Source organism: Diceros bicornis, chromosome 12 (genome assembly GCF_020826845.1).
Source record: "Diceros bicornis minor isolate mBicDic1 chromosome 12, mDicBic1.mat.cur, whole genome shotgun sequence".
Taxonomy (NCBI): Eukaryota; Metazoa; Chordata; class Mammalia; order Perissodactyla; family Rhinocerotidae; genus Diceros; species Diceros bicornis.
Window position 1 is genome coordinate 31,521,657 of NC_080751.1, and position 23,675 is coordinate 31,545,331.

General features: G+C 38.9%; 1 protein-coding gene across 8 annotated transcripts in view; it reads right to left on the reverse strand.

Annotated features, from left to right (window-relative positions):
* Nucleotides 1-23,675, reverse strand: part of EML6 (EMAP like 6) — a 263,596-nt gene that overhangs the window by 59,005 nt on the left and 180,916 nt on the right. For all 8 annotated transcript variants that reach the window (XM_058551235.1, XM_058551232.1, XM_058551233.1 and 5 more), the window contains 7 exons: nucleotides 16,096-16,196; nucleotides 14,609-14,811; nucleotides 12,114-12,225; nucleotides 11,710-11,837; nucleotides 7,384-7,525; nucleotides 4,334-4,486; nucleotides 4,036-4,167 (listed from right to left, as the gene is read on the reverse strand). In XM_058551235.1, coding sequence (XP_058407218.1) covers nucleotides 4,036-4,167; nucleotides 4,334-4,486; nucleotides 7,384-7,525; nucleotides 11,710-11,837; nucleotides 12,114-12,225; nucleotides 14,609-14,811; nucleotides 16,096-16,196 — 971 coding nt within the window. The remainder of the gene's footprint in view (nucleotides 1-4,035; nucleotides 4,168-4,333; nucleotides 4,487-7,383; nucleotides 7,526-11,709; nucleotides 11,838-12,113; nucleotides 12,226-14,608; nucleotides 14,812-16,095; nucleotides 16,197-23,675) is intronic.

Sequence of the window (23,675 nt, forward strand, 5' to 3'; positions counted from 1 at the left end):
TCTGAGGGCAGGAGCAGAAGCAAAAAGTAAAAAGTCTGTACAAGCCATGTATAATTTGCCCCTGAATAACAGCAAACCTATTCTTTCAGAATCCTGATATTTTTATTGACTAGAAATGTCTACTCACACAGAATAAGAGAACTGAAAGAGACAGATGTCCTCAATACTAAGCAAGTATAATAAATCACACATCTTGCAGGTGCACAGAGCTTTATAATCCACAAAATAATTCATACATATCATCGCAGTTGCTATATAACTTACAAGTTAGAACAATTCCAAAAATTGGTACTAACTGTACCAAACATATCATGTCTTTGTAATGAAAATAGAAATGAAATATCCTATTATGGCTCAAGCTGTTAATTGGTAAAAGATCTTAAAGTCTTGATATTGCTGGAAATGAGCTAATAGCAGCTAGAAAATATCCTTCCATGTTTTAGCTCTCTCCATATATTTCTTTCTTTCTCAAGCATTCTGTGCAGGGGCTTTCACTCAGGGGTAGCTGATGTTTCTGCAAAAGCCCAATGATGCGCTTTTTGATTTTCCTAGGACCTGTGGTTGCCATGGACACAAAAGGCTTCTGAGGCTGGCGGCTGCGCCATTCCCCACCCCTGACGAGCCAGCTGGCTCTGGCAAATGCGTTCACTATTTTTGACAAGATAATGCGTTCACTATTTTTGACAGGATCAAAGGAATGAAACCCATCTTTGCTCCTAAATTCTGCTCTCTATCCTTGCCAGACCCTTGAGGCCTGCTGTGAAAAGCTAGGCTAGTCTTGAGGCAGTGGGGCACATGCCTGAGGTCAGGGAACCGGGATATCAGGAGCACAAGAATATCAATATGACACGTCTCATGGCAATGAAATTGGAGTTAAACCAGAGAAGACTCACGGGCACACTTGCTCTTATTTTCCAGATGGCATAATTCTTCCCTGAATATCAAAAGCATTCTATTCTCCTCTCAGTTCATAGAAACCATTTGGTCTGACCCTCTCATCTGACTGAAGGGGCCATGTAGGACGAGAGGCGAGGTAGCTTTTCAAAGACCTTGGCCTCCTTACTCCCAGTGCCTTTTCCATCACCTTCAGCTCTGGCTGGACCACAGAGGCTGGCTTTGGGAAGAATTATGGAAATAATGAGGTTTGCCTCTCTCCTTGCAAAGTCATGGCTCCAAATTGAGGGCCCTTATACAGACCTTCACCCAGGCCCCTCCATGGGGCAACTCACTGATCCTGGCCAAGATCTTGTTCTTTCCATCTGGGACTTACTCTTCTTTATATCCCTAGCATCCAACAAAGGGCCTATACATTTGCATAATAAAAAAATAATAATAATCCTCTCAAAATGCAAATCAAACTACAATGAGACACCATCTCACACCCATTAGGATGGCTCCCATCAATTAAAAAGAAAAAACAGAAAATAACAAGTGTTGGTGAGGATGTGGAGAAGTTGGAACCCTTGTGCACTGTTGGTGGGAATGTAAAATGGCACAGCTGCTGTGGAAGACAGTATGGTAGTCCCTCAAAAAATTAAAAATGGAATTATCATTTGATCCAGCAATCCCACTTCTGGGTACATACCCAAAAGAACTGTACACCCATGTTCATAGCAGCATTATTCACAACAGCCAAAATGTGGAAGCAACCCAAGTATTCATCAATGGATGAAAGGATAAATAAAATGTGGTATATACATATAACAGAATATTATTCAATCTTAAAAAGGCAGGAAATTCTGTCGCATGCTACAACATGGGTGAACCTTGAGGACATTATGTTAAGTGAAATAAGCCATTTACAAAAAGATACTATTGATTCCACTTATATGAAGTACCTAGAGTACTCAAATTCACAGAGACATAAAGTAGAATGGTGGTTGCCAGGAGTTGGGGGAGGGGGAAAGGGGAATTATTATTTAATGGTATAGAGTTTCAGTTTTACAAGAAGAAAAGAGATCTAGAGACGGATGGTGGTGACGGTTGCAGAACAATGTGAATGTCCTTAATGCCACTGAACTATACACTTAAAACTGGTTACGATGGTAAATTTTGTTATGTATATTTTACCACAATTAAAAACAATTTTAAAGAAATCCTCCCAATCAAAACTTACTCTTCATATGTCCCATTTTCTCTTAGCCCTTCACTCCCTAATATATAAATAACAATTGGGTTTAACCTTTAATGGTCATTGTAGTGGTGGGATTTCACAAGTTGTGTCAGGTATTGCGTGTGAGTGTGTGTGTGTGAGCATGTGTGTGATTCTAAATAACACTTACTGTACTCTATTCTATGTATACATGAGGCTGGCCCTGACTGTTCTAAATCTTTCTCCCAAAAAGGTGTATCCAGTGATGTTAGCCAGAGAATAAACAGGGGGGAAAATCACTGCTTTTTTTTTTCTTAAGCAATAAAGCAGAGAATATCGAAGAAGGGGGTTGAGAAGCGGCTGTTTCCACCGATCTCCTCAGCCTCACAGGTTCCTAGATGACTCTCAGGCGGGCGGCATCCTACCCAATCACAAATGCCAGCCTAAGCCCTCGGCACTGTGTCCGGCACAATCCGGACATGAAAGTGAGAGGGACTTATCTGATCTCCCTTTGCCCTTGATGGGACTTGCACCTCTTACAATAAATGGCCTGCTTTCTTCCCATATAGTACACTATATAAAACACCTGCAGGTTGTAAAGCTTAAATGACTTTCAAATTCCGGGGCAGCAAGTACAGTTACAACTAAATGCCTGCCTGGCAGAAGGATCAGTCTACGGCAGGGTCACTCACCCCCCCTTGGTAGAGACAGTAGAGAATGCCCAACCCTAATTCCTCAGAGTTACCTAATGCCTTCAGGAGAAAGTTTAGCGTTAAACCTCTTAGCTTGACATAAAAGTTCCTTTATGTTCTGTCTCCATCTGCCTCTCTGCATTCCCCACTCTTGGAGCCATCAGCCACTCAGCATCATTCACTATTTCTTAATTCCCCCTGTTCTTCCCATCTCCATGTCTTAGCCCACCATGTTCTCTTTATCTGGAATGCTCTTCTTAGACTTCGCCATCTAGTGAATTTCTGTTCATCTTTCAAGATCATCTAAAGGTCACTCCTGTGAAGCTTCACAGATGCCCCTGGGAGGTGTGTCCTCAGAGCACACCACTGGGCTTCATCCTTTGCTATCACAGTGGACTAAAACTTCTTTGAAAACTGGGATCCTTCCCACTCCTAAATGCCTGCCCCAAACCGTAACACCAGCCAAGTCCCTGGGATGGGATTTAAAAGTGACCCACCCTATAGCACTGATGCTCTACCCTGGGTGCTTAATGCTGACTTGGCTCATTCTGAGCCCCTGGTCACCACTTCCTCTGTGACTCACCATTTCTTACTGCCCAGTTTCTGCTCTTGTATTATTCAGGTACAAGTATGTCTCCTTCACTAAATTAACTTCTGGATCCTCCACATTTTCTGGCTTAAGACTTTGCCTTTGGTAGAAGCTAGATCTCTTAAATAAATAGACATATCGCCATGGTGTTTGGGGGCATGACTTGGAGGAGGTAGGCGGTAGGTTGGGAGTTTTAGAGAGCAGAGAAACTTTAGGTGAGCTGAATGTAGCTTTCTACCTCTGCTGAAGGATGAAAATTGCTTGAGATTTCTTGGGTAGTTCTCTGGGAGGTGGAGCACTGGTAGGAAAAGAGAAAGCAGTAGGAGGAGACGCAAGGCAAGGACACAGCATGCCGAACCCAAAGGTGAGGTGGTGGCTTGCTATGGTAACAGAAGGCATCATATATCTTCAGCTGTCTTAAAACTCAACGGCTTGAATTAATAACAACAATAATAATAATAATTTTAAAAGATGGAAAAAATACTCAAAATGTTAATAGCAGCTGCCTCTGGGTTCTAAAATTACAACCATTTATATTGTTGTGGGTTCCTCCCCTGTTTTTCTCTACAACTCAACTGCTGTTCTCTCTGGAAACAATATATGAATGGACGTTGACTTTTTTAAAACAAAAATTACATTTTAAAGGCCACAATATACTTTACCTCTAGAGTCCCAGTCAACATGTGTGATATAACTTGAAGCACCTTTACAGATGCCAACCCTTTTGCTTGTAAGTACGTTGTAAATATCCACAAAGTTGTCATGGGATGCCACAGCAAGGTATTTTCCTGTATCTATACAGAAAAATGTGTAGTTAACAACAAAACATTTTATATGGGAATTTACTGCCAGGAACTTAGCATTTTAAAATGGGGAAAGGTCAAGGAAGTATTTAAAATAGTCCACTCTTGTAATTTTTTGTCCCAATACATTTTTTAAAGTGTTTGCTGTCATCTTCACCTTTTGAAAATTTAATATCAGAGATCATTTCTTTTCTGTGATGGAAGGAGACCATGTCTTCAACAGTGTCAGCATTTACCACCAGGAAACTCCCATCATTCAGGCCAACTGCTAAGGCTTTCCCATCAGGGGAGAAGGCACAGCATCTTCCACCTACAAAAGAATCCACAAAGAACACTGTTATTATTCATGACTTTACTATCAAACAAACCAAATGAAAAGATGGAGAAATTTGCATATGTGCATTATGCATGGACATGTGACTGTGTCTTTAACACTACTCGTGAGAAGAATTACAATTTCATAATTTAAAACATCTCTTCCCTCCACACCCAAGGACAATGATCATAATGTTAAAAATACATTTTGAATTTCTTTGAGTTTTATCCATTTATTTCTTAATATCTGAATATCTGGGATTTTCGAAGGATTAATATAACCAGCATCTTTGCTCCCGTGAGAAGAAGAGGTGATACTTAAGAATGGGAGTTCTGTAATAAAATTTCTAGAAACTGTTTTTTTTAAATCATGCCTTACACACAAAATGTGCTTTAGAGAACCTTGTTGTTCTACTCTTAGTGACTCCAATTCTCTGATACATGGATCACAATGCATAATTCTAGAGGTGAAAGATTTTGTTCCTATCTCTTCTCTCAGGAGAAGAGTGGGGGGATATGGACAACATTCTCTCAAGAGGTGTCTATAAAAATAAGCATGGGTTGACAGTGCTACGTGAACAATGTTTTCTACTGCTTTGTAGGGCCACAGGGAAACATTGCTGAATGAGGAGTATGAACTCTGTGGAGGTAGTTTTAATAGGAATCCTATTTAAGAATATGCGCCGCCCCCGCCCCCCATTCCTATTGTCAAGATTGGTAAGCACAGCCCCAGGGATGGGGCAGTCATGCAGCCTCGTGCTAAGGCATTCCAAACCAAGCTTCCATACACACCCCTCAGTCACTGTTCATGGTATGCTGAAAGCTGTGTTCATACTAATAACGTTAAAATTGCCTCATCTAAATTACATCACTCATTCATTCATTCACTTAGCAAACAGTTATTTACCTACTATGAGTCAGGCATGGTGCTACTGCTGAGAGAACAAAAAGATGAGCCTGCCCTTAAGGAGAGTCACCAAGATTAGGTTAACCATATAATTTGTTGTACAAACCAGGATACTTTTGAGAGTGAAAGGGAGAGCTATTAATAATTACACCAAGACAACAGCTGTAAACTAGGTTGAATCTTATCTAAGATATGTTAGTAGCTGTTCTTTTGAACTAATTTTTAACATAGTGAATAAAGTCCATTGTCTGATATTCAAGTCACTCACAATGAGGACCTGGTCTATCATTTCCCCAATATAAATTAGTGGCCAAATGAGTCAAGCCTGTAAGGGTTAAGGGCATGGGATTTGGAGTCAGACCTGGGTTTGAGTCTTGGCTCCACCACTTACTAAGGCCCAGAAATCTAGTGTAAAGAGAGAGAATATGGCGGAGGGAGGAAGCGTCACACAGTGACCACAGGTGGGCTCTCTGAAGACACACCATCTGGGTTTGAATTCGGTTCCATCACTTACTAGTGGTGTGACTTTGGGCAAACAACTTAAGTGCTCTGTGCCTCAGTTTCCTAATTTGGAAGTGGTAATAATAATGGCCTGACTTATTGGCTTCCCATGAAGACCAAACACAAATTGCTCGCACAGTTGCTGGCTCAGCAATATTAGCCATATTGTTACTACTAATCTTCTTACTACTGTCTCAACACCGTTTTTATTTTACCCACCTAGAATACACTCCCCATGTCTCTCTGCTTATAAAACTACTCATTACAAATACTTTAGAGCCAAACCCCCACATCTCATCCTTTCCTGTCTTAAGAACTTTCACAAATCCTTTAAGCTTCAGCTCTCATGTTTCCTTCCTGATGAAGCCATCCCTGCAGCAGGCCTTCCTCTGAGCCTCCATAGTACTTTGTCTGTACCAGATATCTTTGGTTTGTCTCTCCATATCCACTCTCCATCCTTCTCTGTGCCTGGAGCTGGCCTGCATCAAGGGGCTCCCCTGCCCTCTGGCTTCTGATCGGGTTTGGCCAAGGGGAAGCATGGGTAGGAGACGGGAGGAAGGAAGGAAGGAAGGATAGGGAAGTTGGAGTATGTATTCCCCTAGCTGCCTCCCTGCGGGGTCACTGCATGATGGCTGAGTCTCTGGGCTGATGGTCATAGCTCCTGTCAGGCTGTCATCTCACATAGCTCTCACTTGCAAGGTTCCAGCAATTGCTCCCTCCTCTCGCCCCTTCAGGTTCAAGGCTGGTGATGGTACCCAGTTGTTACTAGCTGCATAGCGCTGCACTATCCCTGGTCATTTCTCAACACCCTATCCACCCCTTTACAAATAGTCCTGTTTTTAGACTCTCCTCAAATTACCCAGTTTGAGTGGACCATCTGTTGCTGGGACTATGTTCAAATCTTGTCTTTCTCTGACACTAGAGACGGGATTGCTCATCGTGGGATCCCTAGTGCCTGACACATAGAATCTACTCAATAAATGTTTGCCGAATTTGTACTTCTTGCTATATCTCTTAGTTCTAGTGCATATAGGTGTTCAATACATATTTATTCATTTCTTGATATTAAGTATTTTTTTTTTGTATAGCTGACTTTTGTTTTTCACTAATAAAATCAATTCTGGAGATTGTTAGACAAAGATAAACAGTATTCTTCACAAGCTGATGTGTTTCAACTGACTCTTACAGCTCTTGAGAAGAGGAAGGACATATTGCCCCCAGGTGGCAAATGTCTGTGCAGTGCAGTACAAGGAAAATGAAGTGAATAATAGAGCTGGGCACCGATGGATCAGGCTAGCCTTCTGGAATAATTCTACAAGTGCTTAGTTATAACTGTAGCAACAAACATTGAATTCCCATTGCTTAGCATATTTTGGGGCCTAAAACAGGTGCTCTCAGTAAATATTAGTTGAATAAATGAATAAATCCAACACATTCTGTTGTTTGTGAATACTTTTCCAGATGTGTAAGGTGATGTCACGTACCTTTTTTGAGTTTCCGTACTGCCAGCATACGGTGCTGGGAAGATAATTCCCAGATGCGAAGTGTTTTATCATCGCTCACTGTTGCACAGATGGGCAGGAGAGGGTGAGCTGCCAGCCCCCACACTTCTCCTTCCATGTGCCCCTGTGGGAGAGGAAACAGGGCAACATCAACTCGGTTCATGCTTCTTGTCTAGCCTTTCTGCAGCTTTGTGCTGCATATTCAGCCCAAGAATATTCCAAACAGGTTCAAATATGAATAAACACAGTTTGAGCTTCTTTGAGCCAAAATGATTGCACCGAATAATTTTTTCATCTGAACTTAAATCTAAAACTTAAATGCTAAAGCATTCGTTTGGAATGCAAAATACAGACTCATTGAAGTTTTATCTGTATGATGCCAAACATCTTCTCATTTAGAAACATCTGGGTGAATAATGAAATTCCCTCCTTCTATCCTGTTGTTTGACATTGAATAAACACAGTATATATGTACCTCCTTGCAAAACTGCTTGATCATAATGACACAAACCACTTCCTTCAATAAAACCATATTCCAAAAGACAGAGGTACCACCTATCTCTGTCAGAGGAACTGGACAGCAATATTCTTGTTAATCCAGTTTTCATCCTTTGAATGTACAGCATTTGGCAGCACAGAAATAAAGAGAGCTAAATTTTCATTTCACGTGTCCTGGGTACAGCTCAGGTTCAGCATTTGTTCACAAACTGTTCTATACAGTGAACATCAGAAAACTGCTTAATTAATAGGCATTGGACCAATTCCACATACCTATATCTTATCACAAATACACTTATTAGAATAATAACCGAGATAAAACAGTATTAAAAAATGAACAATTAGGGAGAAAATGAATCTGATTCCTATAATTTATCACTCAGTAAAGCAGTGTAAAGAATAGATTAGTGTACAGAGCAATAAAACAGGCCAGATTGTTTATGGAATTTCTGTTTTTAGTGGCTAACTATAAAAAGGCTCTGCTTAGTAAAGCAAAAAGGAAGACTATGCACAGACACCCGAAAGGTGTTTAGTTGGAATGCTTTGGGGAACAGGTGGCTTTCCAAAGAGAAACTGGATGATTCCGGTTTAACTGGGAAGCTGTTTGAGCAAAACAGTAATTTGGCAGAAGATACAATGTTCCAAATACAGCTGATATTCAAATATCTGAGAAGGGCTGAAGGGTGGGGATATCGTTTTTGAATGTATTGGGTTTGGAGCACCCTACGTCCCTAGTTTTCTAGTTTTCTTCCCTTCAGAAGCCTCCCACCCCCAAGGTCACAGTCAGAGGATGGGTCAGGGCAACTTCCATTGCCTCCCAGACAGGATCTGCTTGGATCTCTTTTACAGACCAAGTCCCTTTGTAAATTTTGCGTGAAGACAGAGTTGTGGGGCTCTGAGACCCTTTCAAACTATTGCCTCATATATTAATTTAAAAATTATATCTCCTTAATCTGATTATCTTAACTCCTGTATAATATAGGAATGGACAGTGAGCAAGGCAGGCTGGAAGTATTTTGAGTGGCACAAGGAAATGAGCTTGGGATCTTACTTTCCTACTGATCACCCATAAAGCTGTAATAAAGAGTTGGTAATAAACAGATAATAATTGAGAGCTGATTATATTCAAAGTATATTTACAATGGGAATTTTCAGAAGTCACCTCATGTCATTTGTCTCCTCCCCCAAACTAGCTTTCCTTCTCTCAAAAAATAAGCAGTCCATTCCAAGTGACATTGGATTGCCATGCTACTGACACTGGAAAAGTGGTTCTGATATCTTCCCACAGTAAGACAGTTGATGGTCTTAATCACGCTGCCTCTACTGCTTCTTAACTTTCCCTCAGTGTCTATCCTCTCTCAGAACAGGACTTTGAGCCCCCAGAGAGCAGGAACCCCTATTCCACCACGCACAGCACATACCACAGGGCAGATCTCGGGAGGAGCCCAAGAAACACTGATTGAATTGAACTACTGAGTTTTATCTAGGGGAAACAGCAAATGAGTGACAGACCAGAAGAGGAAAGAGAGATGCTGAGACAAAAGGAAAAGAATGGTACACATGTAAGGAGAGAAGATGGTTCCACCAGCCACACCGCCCACCCATAGCTCAGGGGACCACTGCTTTCCTGCAGTCTCCGTGCTAAGAGACATTTGGGGACCAGCCTGTCATAGTGAAAAAGAAAGGGCTCTGGTATCTGACAAACCTTGGTTTGAAACCCAGCTCTGCAGTTCTGTGCATGTGGCTGTGGGCAATTTACCAGGTTTTAAGTCCCTCATCTATAAAACAATTTCAACGGAGCCTATCTGTTGTGGAGATGAGCAATTTTGTACAAGAGTATTGCCTGACACATAGTAGGCACTCAATAAATGGTACCTGTGACTATTTTTATTATTAGAGCAATAGAAACAAATAGAGGAAAGAATAGAATTGTATAGAGCAAAAAAGTGAAAAGTCTTTATTGTCAAGTTTAAAGCATACTTAAACAAAATTAGCTCAACTATAACTTAAATCTTACAGTATGGTTTAAATCATATCATAGCATAAATCTTACAAAATATTTAGCAATATAGCATGTATGGAAACAATTTAAAGTCTCAAATTTAAAGATTAAAAGGAAATATACAGTTTTCAATAAAATTAAATAAGAAGTCATGGCCAGAAAGGAAAAGAAATTCGTTTGGAAAGAAACAAGCAAAGCAAGAGCAGCTGGAGAACGAGTCACATCTCAAGGACGCGTCTCCAGCCGAGTTCTCAACCCTGCGGCCTGACACAGTCAGCAAGAGCGCTTTTGAGGTTTGTTCTTAACACAGAATTTTTGTTTAAACACAGATTCGTGTTCAGGTTATCTAGGGTGGGGCTCGAGCACACGCATTTTTAAAACCTCACAGTGTTCTGAGCCATGATGTGCTTGCAGACCAGGGTGTAGCAAATCAGAGGGCCCCTCTCAGTGGGGTTTTGGAGTTCATCTCTAACACAGCAAGCCCACAGGTATGAATCGTGTCAGGGGAAGGAGGCGAAGCTCCTCCACTGGACCCACAGGAGTCCTGAAGCTGACATCATCAGTGCGTATGCTTTTACTTCAACTGTTGAACACACCTTCACCCCTCCCTGTGCCCCTTCCATCTATAAACAAAGTCCATCCATCACCACATCGGGCAGGACTCTCTGCTCACCTCCACATACCACCACCCCCTCAGGTGGGATATTACCACTTCTTTGATCTTTGAGGATTTTGTTAATGTTTATTTTAATCTGCTTGTATCTGAATATAATTCTTGAGGGGAGTGGGAGGGTAAGGAGTATGTAACGTGTTTATGTAAACAGGGCTGAGACTAGAGTGAGGCACAAAATCTACAGAGACATTTGTATATTTGGTGTGTACAGAGCAGATAACTTGTCTTGTTAGTTTTACAGATTGACAGACGAAGAGAAACTATAGCCAAGGAGCCTCATCCATACCTGGACTTGATTTAGATGATGAGATTACAGACTTTAGAAGATACTGTATTGGGATAAGGCTCTTGGGGACCTTGGGGTGGGGGGATGTATTTTGCATGTGGTAGGGACATGACTAATTGGTGGGCAGAGAGCAAACTGTGATGGATAGACTCTTGAGGTGACCCTCATGATCCTCCTGGTTTTCACACTCCTGCGTAATCACCTCCCTTTGAGTGTGTCATGATTTGTGGCTTGTTTCCAACCAATAAAGTATGGCAAAGGGGATAGATGTTCATGATTACATGTATGTGATGATATGATTATATTACATAAGACTGTAGTGTCTATTTTTTCTCTCTCCCTTGCTGGCTTTGAGGAAGCATGCGGTCATATTAGGGAACCCCACATAGCACGGAACTGTGGGCAGCCTTTAGGAGCTAAACGTGACCTCTGGCCAAAAGCCAGCAAGAAACAGAAGCCCTCAGTCCTACAACCACAAGAAACTGAATTCTGACAACAACCCGAGTGACTGTGGAGGCAGATCCTTCCTCAGCTGGATCCTTCCTGAGCCTCAGATGAGACCACGGCCCTGGCTCTTATTGTAGCTTTGCCCAAACTTAAGCACAGGATCCACTTAAGCCGGGCTCAGACTCCTGATCCACAGAAACCATAAGATAATAAATGTGTGCTGTTTTAAGCTGCTAAATTTGTGGCAATTTGTTACACATCAATCAGTAATTGATACAGCTCTTGCACGACCCTGAAAGTGTGTGTCTTCTTAAAAATTTTGTACCCTAAGCGCCCCTCTTGCCTCACCCTAGTCCCGGCTCCGATGTGAGTTGTGGTTTAGAATATGTACAAAGATAGTACCTGAACAAGCAGTGTCATTGGGCCGCTTTTATCAATTTCCAGGATCTCTCCATTTTTTGTTCCCACCAGGATATGTCCATGTCCCAAAGTGATGGCACGAATTGAAGGGTTATCTTCCAATAGTAAGCCTGAGGGAAGGGGGGACATATTGTATTTAATATTGTAAATATTGTATTTAATAGAACAAAAAATAAAAAGATTGACAGTAATATAAACTCTGTTTTTATAATTCCAAAGTACTAGGTACTAGGCAATCATCCTTGATATTTCCACCAGGGGCTGAGAGCTCTGAATGTGGAAGAAAGAAAGAGAATTGATTTGGCAATGGTTTTCCAAGAATGTTAGTACTATCTTTTCCATCTCTATGAACAGAAAGATTTCTAGTGCATATTTGCAAGTGGCACCTTTTGAACTAGTTGACAATGCTGCTCTTTTAATGGCATAAGTCTTCAAGCATCTTTCAAACATATCATCCCAGAGCTCCACGATGCCGTCCTTTCCACCTGTTACAAAACCCTGCGAAGGCACACATGGGAAGAATTATATACACATCAAAACAACAAGTTACCCACCCGGCGTGAAAAGGATTCCCCCTTGGGTAAAGCAGCTTTGTCTGTGTTTTCTTCCCAAGTATAGGAGACTGGAAAATCTGATGATAATGTATAATATCACTACATTATTTTCTGGAAACATCTCTCCCCTACTTCTCTAGCAGGATTAAGCACATTCTCATTGTGTGTCCCCTGCACTTTCCTTAGCACATTGGTTGGCACTTGGCAATCCTGGATCATGGATGGCCGTTTCTGTGTCTGGTCCCCCAGCTAGTCCTATGGAACAGGACCAGCCTCAAAGCCTGGCAGAGTTTCTGGTATCTTATAGACTCCTACTGAATGAATTGGAATTAACATCATAATTAAAAATGATTGTTACCAGCAGAAAACATCATTATTTATCATTAAGAGTAACTTAGATACTTCATATAACAAAACTATCCTGCTATTTTGTTCAACGGACATCGATTTCCACAATAATTAAAATCCAGATTAATTTTTACAAAACCTGGAAAGTAAAAAGCTTAACATATTGGATATTTTTTACTGAACAGTGATCTTTATTCTTGTTCTAAGCTTATGATTCTTGGCTTTATTAGTTTTCCTTTCTGGCAACTTATATACACCAACTGTTCTTAGAAAAGTCTTTTCTTTTTTGAGGAAAATACTGAATAATTCATTCTATTTTCTTAGAAATTTTTAATTTACTGTGTTTCAATGAAGTTCACAAGGAAATAATATTTAGAAGGTTATTACATTAAATATCCTTATTCTTATTATAGATTTTGCACCCAGGGAGATTCAATCCCCAAAATAAACTTAAATGAAGTATATTATACTGTGATATCCTTGTCTTTTCTCATGATTTTTCAGCTTAACTTACCAAGCAATTAAGAGTTTAAACAAGTTATGTCACATCAACTTCTGGGCATACAAAAATTTTGCATTCTGCTTTAATCTTTTCTAACATTTGCAGTTTAACAAAAACAAATTTGCGAATGAAAAACAGCTTAACCACTCAAACAACCATCATAGTTGCACATCTAACAAGAACCTACTTCTGTAGCAGATCAGCATATTTACCTGGGAACAGGTAAATGCAAAATGAGGCTTGGCTTAGTTAGGTGTACCGGGTAGCTTAGACTGTTTGGAGGTCAGAGAGCACAGATGAACTTGTACCACCAGCAAACTAGCAGTGAATGAAAAATTGATATTTTTCTGGCAAATTGATTGAAGAAAGTGTTTTCATAGCACTGAAGGTACGTGTGATCTTTATAAAGAAACATTGCAAGGCAGGTGGGTAGCTGGACAGACCAGGACAAAGATGAGCTTCAGTGGAAATATGGTTGGTGGGATGGTTAATTTTATGTGTCAACCTGACTGGCCACAGGGTGCTCAGATTAAATATTATTTCTGTATGTGTCTGTGAGGGTGCTTCCGGATGAGATTAGCATTTGAATTCGTGGACTCAGTAGAGCAGACTGCCTTCTCCAATGTGGATGGGCATCATCCAATCCTTTGAGAGCCCGAATAGAACAAAAGTCAGAGGAAGGAGGAATTCATCCCCTTTTACCCCCGTCTCACTGACTGAGCTGGGACATCGCATCTGGGATTTACACTATTGGCTCCCTGGTTCTCAGGCCTTTGGATTTGGACTGAATTACACCACCGGCTCTCCTGGGTCTCCAGTTTACATACGGCATAGTGGGACATCTCAGCCTCCATAATCGTATGAGCCAATTTCTCATAATAAATCTTCTTTTTGTATATGCACATGTATACATACAGTATATGTATATGTATATCCTACTGGCTCTGTTTCTCTGGAGAACCCTGACTAATACAGTTGGTGAAAAAACTTCACTCTAACACTCTTGTTAAAGCTGAACCTGTCTACAAAGGAACAAATTGGTTATCAACATAACTTGTGGTCAAACTGACGAATGGGACAATAATCTAACCATTTGGTACTTCCAGATCTCTGCTCATTGTGCCACCAAGGATGAGAACAATGCTGAAATATTTCTCAGGACTCTTCTGTTAGTGTGTGTCTACATTTATCCCAACACTTCTTAAGGAGTTCCTAGGAGCGAGAGCCAGTAAGAACAAGTGTGAAAAAAGTGGAGAGAAATTGCACATAATGAAATCATTATAAATGAAAGACAAATTATAAAAATATTTGTACTCTCCTCCCTGTCTTTCTTGACTGGAAGTTCATGACAACTACTTCATAATTCAGATAGTACTATTTTTAGATACGGGCATCCTCTTGGTGTAGACCTTTCTAAGACTACCTGATAATTTTAGAAAGCTGATGAGAAAACCAAATTCTGAAAAATATACCATACCTTATCCAATGCATACATGGCAAACACAGGCCCGTCATGAGCTTTCACTGTCTTCAGTAGCAGAATGTCTTTCCAAATAAAAATATCTCCAGTAGCTGCTCCTGAGAACACCAGATCTTCCATTCGCCCATAAGAAACACACATCATTGTTTCCAATTTTCCAACACTTCCAAAAATTCCTCTTTTAGAGGTGAAGCCCCCACCTAGAGTGGACCAGGAATATATACCACTTTTTAAAAAATTAACACCTTCCATGAGCATGTAAGAGTAACTATCTTCAATGAAAAACCCAATGTGTCTATATATTCTGTGGACATAAAGGTGTTTAAAAATAGCAGAAAGTATCATAAACAAAAATATTGTAAAAAGGTTTCTCATTCACTCATTTATTAATTCAGTGTTTTTTGAATCCCTACTTCGTGATTGGCACAGTGGTCAATGCTGGGGTATAAAGATGAAAAGAAAGAGTTCCTGCCTTCAAGGAACTTAGGGTCTGGTTGGACAGAGGACTCAATATGCATCTCAGTCCAATGAGACATGCGTCTAACCAAGTTCAGTGCCAGCCAGAGGAAGGAATGACTAAGTGCCTGGGGAAGCCAAGAAAGTGTTCAGGAATGCTGACCAAAAAGAATGAAAATAGCACTGGCTGTGAATGTAAAACGTAAACATGTTATATAGATTTTGCCTCAATTTTTATCACAGCAACTTTGGGGTGAGAAAAATGAATCACTGTGTAGGAGAAGGTACATCAGATTTGTCCCTTAGATGTTCACATTTCCCTGCACTTCCTGACTAGCACTGAAGACCCCAGACTCACTCCAGACAACTACACACAGGCTGGCTCTTCAGGCGTGCTGGGTGCCATCATCTCTTCTTTAAAAGCAGAAAGCACTGACCAGAGCTTATTTATATGTTGTCTAGTATAAGATTGAGCTTGGTACCAAAGCTGATACTTAGAATTCAGAAACAATAGCAATAACAGGTATGGCTTATTAGTGGGAAGAATAAGATATCCTTCCGTGTTTGTCATGCTTATTTACTCATCATTATTACCAACATTATAATCCACAAATATTTATTTTGACCACCTACTGTGTGTAGTGTCAGGGTTTAATTCACTTGCTAAATTCAGTGATAAATTAATAAAGGAACCCTCACAACACTGAAAATTGTATTCACCCAACCGACGTGATTATTTTACTTCTGCTCAGCAGTGCAACATAATTATTGCTTTCAGAACAGATGACCAAATATAAAAATAATTATTTTTACAGCAGAACATTTTCCAAAGCTTTCTAGATATTGATGAATATGCATAGCATCATATAGAGTGTTCTAAGTTTCACAGCTTAGACATTAAGCAGTCCAAAGTGAATTTGGGAGACAATATCTTTTAGGCACATTTTAATTTTAGATTGCAGAGACAGGCCAGGTAGTGGTGGTGGTTTTATTTCAGCTGGAGTAAATGATAACCTCAAAAATAGTACCTGCTTGTTGCCAGAATTTGATGTGCTTCATCCCAACTGTAACCAGTTTGTCAACGTGGTGTGGGTTACACTTTACCACAAATATCTTATCTTTATGTCCTCTGTAAGAGACAAATAGGAAAAAAAGATTCTAGTTTTGATGGAAGTAATGATACAGAGTTTTATTAAAAGCATGCATTTGTTTTAACTTTCATTAAGCACATCTAACAGGACAACTAAATTAGAAGATAATTTAAAATACACATGGGGTCTGCATTAAAATAATGAGCTTTGGCTTTTCTTCACATGTTTGAGCCCTTTCTTATTACTCTAATATTGCTACTAAAAGCTACTTAATTATGCTTTAAAAAAATTAATGAAATACTTAAAATGGACCAGAATGTCTCCATAAGATTAAATTAACGCCACCGCCATAGGATTGTGAGTAATTCTCGGGGTACAGGGATCTCGTACAGGAGGAGGGAGAAGACACTGCAACAGCATTAATGAGAAGTTTCAAATGTAATGTCCTTGCTGCAGAAGGCATAATTTTGGGTTAAATGAAGTTGCAGCTAGAAATGTATTCACTAGAAATTGAAGCCCTTGGCTCACGTCCATGGAGAGAGAATGATGTCATATATTGATTCAAGGCACTTTGGGATGCCGTGCATTCACAAATGTAGATTTATAACCCAAGAGCAGAAGGACAAATATATATGTGAGCATTTATTGTAGACCTGGAGCTATAGACCTGGAATTCCACAGTGCCAAGGAAATTTCTGCTTTAGAGGATAGAGTCATTACATTAAAATCTAAGGGTTTCCTGGTCTTAATGGACTATTTAATGGTCTTCTCTAGTATATTAGGACATAGCTTTTATTACATAAAAGAGAAGCAATTAACAAGAAGAAAATGACTGACCAGTCTCCCTTACGAATATAGATACAAAAAACTTAAGTAAAATATTAACAAGGAGAATCCAATAACACACTAAGAAATAATACATTATGACCAAATGCAAGGGTGGTTCATTATTAAGTAATCAAATTGTACAATTCATCATATTAATATATATAAGGAGAAAAATTATGCTATAGTTTTCACAGACGCTGAAAAGATATTTGACAAAAATTTAACATTCATTTGTGATTAAAAAACCACTCAATTAACACTCAATAAAGTAGGAATTAATAGATGCTTCAGACTTATCTCTTAGACATTTATATTTCCCTGCAGTCCTTGACTCTCATTGAGAAACCCATATTCATTCAAGACCAACTATAGACAGGCTGGCTCTCCAGGTGTTGTGTGCCATTATCCTTTCTTTAAAAACAGAAGGTGCTGGAACAGCAGCTTATTCATGGTGTGTTTGTGTGAACTCAAAAGTCATATCCTTACTTAATGGCATTCCCAATAAAGCCAGGAACAAGACTATTACCACTACCATTTAACATTGTACTGAACATATTAACTAATGCAATTAGACATGATTTTAAAAATTAAAGGCACAAGAGCTGGAATGGAAGAGATAAAACTATTTCTGTTTGCAGAGGATATAATTATATGCCTAGAAAGTTCAAAACAAAATAATATAAAAACAACTACAAACAAGATAATTTTGTAAAGTTGCAGTATATAAAATTAAATGCAGAATCAATAACCTTAATGTATACAATAGCCAGTTGAAAAGTATAATGGAAGATAAGACTATGAACAACAATAAAAATGTCAAGGTATTGGGGCTGGCCCCGTGGCGAAGTGGTTAAGTTCAGCACGCTCCACTTCGGTGGTACGGGTTCATGGGTTCGGATCCAGGGTGCACACTACACCACTTGTCAGTCATGCTGTGGCGGTGACCCACATACAAAATAGAGGAAGCCTGGCATAGATGTTAGTTCAGGGCTAATCTTCCTCAGCAAAAAGAGGAAGATTGGCAAAAGATGTTAACTTGGGGTGACTCTTCCTCAGGGGAAAAAAAAAAAGTCAAGGCATAAATTTAACAAGAAGTGTGCAATATATAAAATGAGTAAAACAAACAAAAAAATCCACATCTGTGAGATGGAAAAGCAGACTTTATAAAAGGAAATATATCCTATGTTCTTGGTAAGGAAAACTCAATCATAAGATGTCAATTCTCCCTAACTTTGTTTATAAATACCACTGGATTCCAATAAAAAGAGCATTTGGTGTTTGTTTGTATTTAATCCAGAGTTAGACACCTAGGTTTTAAAGTTCTTATGAAGAATAAACCAGCAGGAATGGCCAAGTAAACTCTGAAAAAGTAGAGCAAATGGGAAGGGTAGCTCTCCTGGATATTAAGACAATTTATAAAGCTTTCATAATTAAAACATCATGGTGCTGGTGCAAGAATTGATTGACAAACCAATGGCAAAACAGATATCTAGAAAGAAACCCAAATGAATACTAAAATGTGATATATAATAAAGACAAGGTCTCATATCAGTGGGGAAAAGAGGAACTTTTAAAATAAATGGTGCTTGTCATCAAATGCTGGTGAGGACGTGGAGCAAAATGAACTCTCAAACATTGCTGGTGGCCATGCAAAATGGTACAGCCACTTTGGAAGACAGTTTAGCAGTTCCTTATTAAAGTAAACACACTTTTACCATCAGATCCAGCAGTCACATTTGGTATATACCCAAAGTAACTGAAAACATATGCCCACACAAAAACCTGCAAATGAATATTTACAGCAGCTTTAATTATAAATGGCAAAACTTGGAAGCAACCAAGATGCCCTTCAGTAAGTGAACGGGTAAAAGAACTGTGGTACATCCACACAACAGAATATTATTTAGTGCTAAAAAGAAATGAGCTATCAAGCCAAGAAAAGACATGAAGGAACCTTAAATGGATATTATTAAGTGAAAGAAGCCAATTTGAAATTATACCATATAGTTCCAACTATATGGCATTTTGGAAAAGGCAAAACTAAGGAGATAGTAAAAATATTAGTGGTTGCCAGGATAGAGCAGAGGAAGGGAGGGAGGGATGAACAGGCAGAGCACAAAGGATTTTTAGGGCAGTGAAACTATTCTGCATGATACTACATGGAAGACACGTCATTATACATTTGTCAAAACTTACAGAATGTACAACACCAAGAGCGAACCCTAACATAAACTACAGACTTTTGGTGATAATGATGTGTCAATGTAGCTTCATCTATTGTAACAAATCTACCATTCTGGTGGGAGGTGGGGACTTGGGGGAAGCGGGAGGAGGCCGTATATGGGAATTCTGTACTTTCTGCTCAATTTTGCTGTGTATCTAAAACTATTCTAAAAAATAAAGTCTATTTAAAAGAAAAATGGTGTTTGCAACACCTTGATAGCCATATGGAAAAGGATCAAATTGGATCTGTTCCTCATAATAGATACTAGGATAAATTCCAAACAATTTAGAGATCTAAATGTAAAGATAAAGCCATAACAGATTAGAAGAAATTATAAGTGATTTCCTCTTAACTTGATTGGGGAATATTTCCTAACTATGTCTCAAAATCTTGAAGCAGTCAAAGAAAAGATTGATACATTTGACCACCTAAAAATAAAAACCTTTTGCATGTTGGAAAACACCATAGCAAACTCAAAAGACAAATGACAAACTGGGAAAAATATCTGCAAGTCATAGACAAAGAACAAATAACCCTAATATTTAAAGGACTACTTCTGGTGTGAAATGTATTTTAGAGAGACCAAATGGTTCATGAGGGAAAATTCTTATTTGTAGAAGAATTATACTAATATGAAGAATGAATGATAGGGCCGGCCCCGTGGTTTAGCGGTTAAGTGCACACGCTCTGCTGCTGGCAGCCGGGGTTTGGATCCCGGGCGTGCACCGACACACCGCTTCTCCGGCCATGCTGAGGCCGCGTCCCACATACAGCAACTAGAAGGATGTGCAGCTATGACATACAACTATCTACTGGAGCTTTGAGGAAAAAATAAATAAATAAATAAAATTAAAAAAAAAAAAGAATGAATGATAGAATTTGAAAATTACCATTTTCAACCTCTAATTAAATAGTCAATTTAGCCCACAGGTGTAAATGGATGCTACAGCCATTAGATAATACAATGATGGGAAACTATAATGAAAGGATGAGGCTGATACTACCAGATCCCATAAGTGAGCTGAGTCTTACTAAGAGTAGGACAACAACACATTTTGTGCAGTGGTGTTCCATGGGGGTATGCTGGAGGAGCAGTCTGCCCTGAGGGAGAGGAATTCCATCCCTGACATTGTTTAGAATTGCTGCTCATGGGAATAATTAAAAGCAGACTGGCTTTCATTATTCTTTTAAAGTTTTTCTACAGATAATCTAGCCCTATCGCTTGTACCTGGGAAGTACCACTCCCACTGCCCTGACCCTCTGGTATGCTATTGATTACGTTTCTTCTGATGTGATGAAACAGGAAGTACCTACGAGGTATTTTTGTCTAAAAAATTGAACACGGGAGGAAATATTTGCAAATCATTTATCTGATAAAGGACTTGTATCCAGAATATACATATATATACACACACACACATAAACTCTTACAACTCACTAATAAAAAGATAAAGAGCCCTATTTAAAAATGGACAAAGTATTAAAAAAGACAAAATCATCCCATTTGCAACAACATGGATGGACCTTGAGGGTACTATGTTAAGCGAAATAAGCCAGACAGAGAAAGACAAACACGGCATGATTTCACTCATGTGTGGAAGATAAACAAACATATGGATAAAGAGAACAGATTAGTGGTTACCAGAGAGGAAGCAGGTAGGGGGGGTGGGCAAAAGGGGTAAAGGGGCACATACGTATGGTGACTGATAAAAACTAGACTATTGGTGATGAACATAATGCAGTCTATACAGAAACTGATATATAATGATGTACACCTGAAATTACACGTTATAAACCAATATGACCTCAATAAAATAAAATAAACATATTAATTAAAAAATGGTCAAAGTGTCTGAATAGACATTTCTACAAAGAAGATGTACAAATAGCCAGTAAGCACATGAAAACATCCTCAACATCATTAGCCATTAGGGAAATGAAAATCAAAACCAAAATGAGATACCACTTCACATCCACTAGGATGGCTGTAATGAAAATGACAGACAATAATGTATTGGTGAGTATGTGGAGAAACCAGAACCTTCATCCATTGCTGGTAGGAATGTAAAATGGCGCAGCCACTTTGAAAAATATTTTGACAGTGCCTTAAAATGTTAAACATACAGTTCCCAAATAACCCAGCAATTCCACGTCTAGGTATATACCCAGGAGAAATTAAACATATGTCTACTCAAAACCTTGAATATTAATGTTCATAGCAGCATTATTCCTAATAGCCAAAAGGTAGAAACAACCCAAATATCCATCAATTGATGAATGGATAAATTAAAATGTGGTAGATCCACACAATGAAATATTATTCAGCAATAAAAAGGAATGAAGTACTGATATACGCTATGACATAGATGAACTTGACAACATTATGTTAAGTGAAAGAAGCCAGTCACAAAAACTCATATTGTATGATTCCATTTGTATCAAATGTCTAGAATACAAAAATCCATAGAGACAGAAAGCAGAGTAGTGCTAAAGAGTATGGGGTTTCTTTTTGGGGTAGAGAAAGTGTTCTGAAATTAGAGAGTGGTGATAACTGCACAACTCTGTAAATACACTAAAAGCCATAGAACTGTACCCTTTAAATGGGTGAAGTATATGGTATATGATTTATTTATGAATGAAATGTTAAGGAGAAAACTGGACATGAATCTAATCAAGCCTATGGATCTAACTACCATTTATAGGAAATGCAGGGGAATGCCTGAAATGCTCCGATGAAGAATCAGTCACATTCTATAGGTCAAAGGACTGGGTTCCTCAAATGTATCCATGGCATGAAAAAGGTGAGACTGCTATAAAATAAAAGAGGCTTAAGAGATGTAACAACCAAATGCAATGTGTGGGCTTTGTCTGGATGCAGATTTGAAAAACCAACTTTCTTCTTTGAAACAATCAGAAATGTTTGATTATGAATTGGATAATAGATAAAAGAAATTACTGCTGCTTTAGTTAGTTGTGATAATGGCATGATGGTTTTAAAAAATATGCCTTTTTCTGCTAGAAATGTCTAATAAAGTATATACACGTCAAATAACATGGTGTCTTGAATTTTCTTTAAAATATTCTATCAAAAAAAAGTGAAAGACAAAAATGAGGGGGGAGATATTTGTACCATTTGGAGGATGCTGCAGCTGGGTGATGAATACAAGGAAGTCCATCATGCTATTTCCTCCACTTTCATGTAACTTAGAAAATTTCCATGATAAGAAGTTAAAAGAAAAGTAAAGAACAGAGCATCTCCATACCTATTATGGCTACAAGAATGTGGGCCTTGCAGTGAGAGGCAGGGAAAGGATAAGGAATTGATTTTTGAACTTTCTCTCTTTGTCTCTTTGAAAGTCTAAAGTGAAGCATGGACCCTAGAGCCAAGATACATCACTGGATGTATCAGGAACAATCAGGACAGAGAGAAAAAGGTTTGGATAAAAGAGAAGAGAAAATGTGCTTAACACAAAGAGGAGAAATGAATCAGATACCATAAAAGATGTTAAGCATCTAAAGATTTCTGGATTGAAGGAAAATCCCACAGGTTCTAAGTCATTAATATAAACTTTAGAGAGAAGATGCTAGAGAAAACTGAAATGAAAATTGACAACAGATACAACAAATGACGTTCCTAGAGAGAAAAGAGCATTGTTTTGTTTGTTTGTGTTTGTACAACGTCAAACATTTAGATAGTGGGAAAAATCTTCTTTTTTGAGGGAACTTTTTAGTTATCATCTAATTTCTTGGTGTCATAAAAACACTAATGTTGTTTCTATTGTGGCTATAGTTCTAAACTGACTAATGATGGCATGTAAATGTTTAGTTAATGTCAACATCTAAATAAAGAACACTCATTGTATACTTGTTATTTTACTTTAGACACTTGTTAAATTCATAGGCAATCTGCCTACAACTGTTTGTGTGTGCAGGTGTGTGTGTAAGAAAAACAAAATGGAAAAACTTATAGGTCCTAAACTGAAAGAGTATGAATGTAGAAGACTGTACTGGTGCCCAAACACAGGATAATTCCTCCAGCCTGACTCATAGGTAATTCACCACATATGGCCACATTTAAACCCTATCAGCAAGCCATGGGAAGCGAGAAGAAATGCCCCTCCTCCAGAAGCCAGGGGCAGCTGCACAGCAGGTGAGTTGGTTTCCAAATCTCCTGTTGGAGCCCTTTCATTTGCACAGAGGCCCAGCCCTACGTGAGATGTGGTTTTCTCTTCTTTCGTGATGGAGCCCGCAACAGGAAGACTGAGTGATTGTTTGATTTATACACCACCTCCAAAAAAGACTTAAAATAGCTTATGATGTCGGATAATATTATAGAATAAGCCAGGTAACAAATTAGAAGACAGTGAGATGATATATTGGTGAGTGAAAAAAAAAGCCAGTTACAGAGCAGTATGCATAATACCTCATGAATAAAAATGGATAAAACACTAGAAGAATATACACT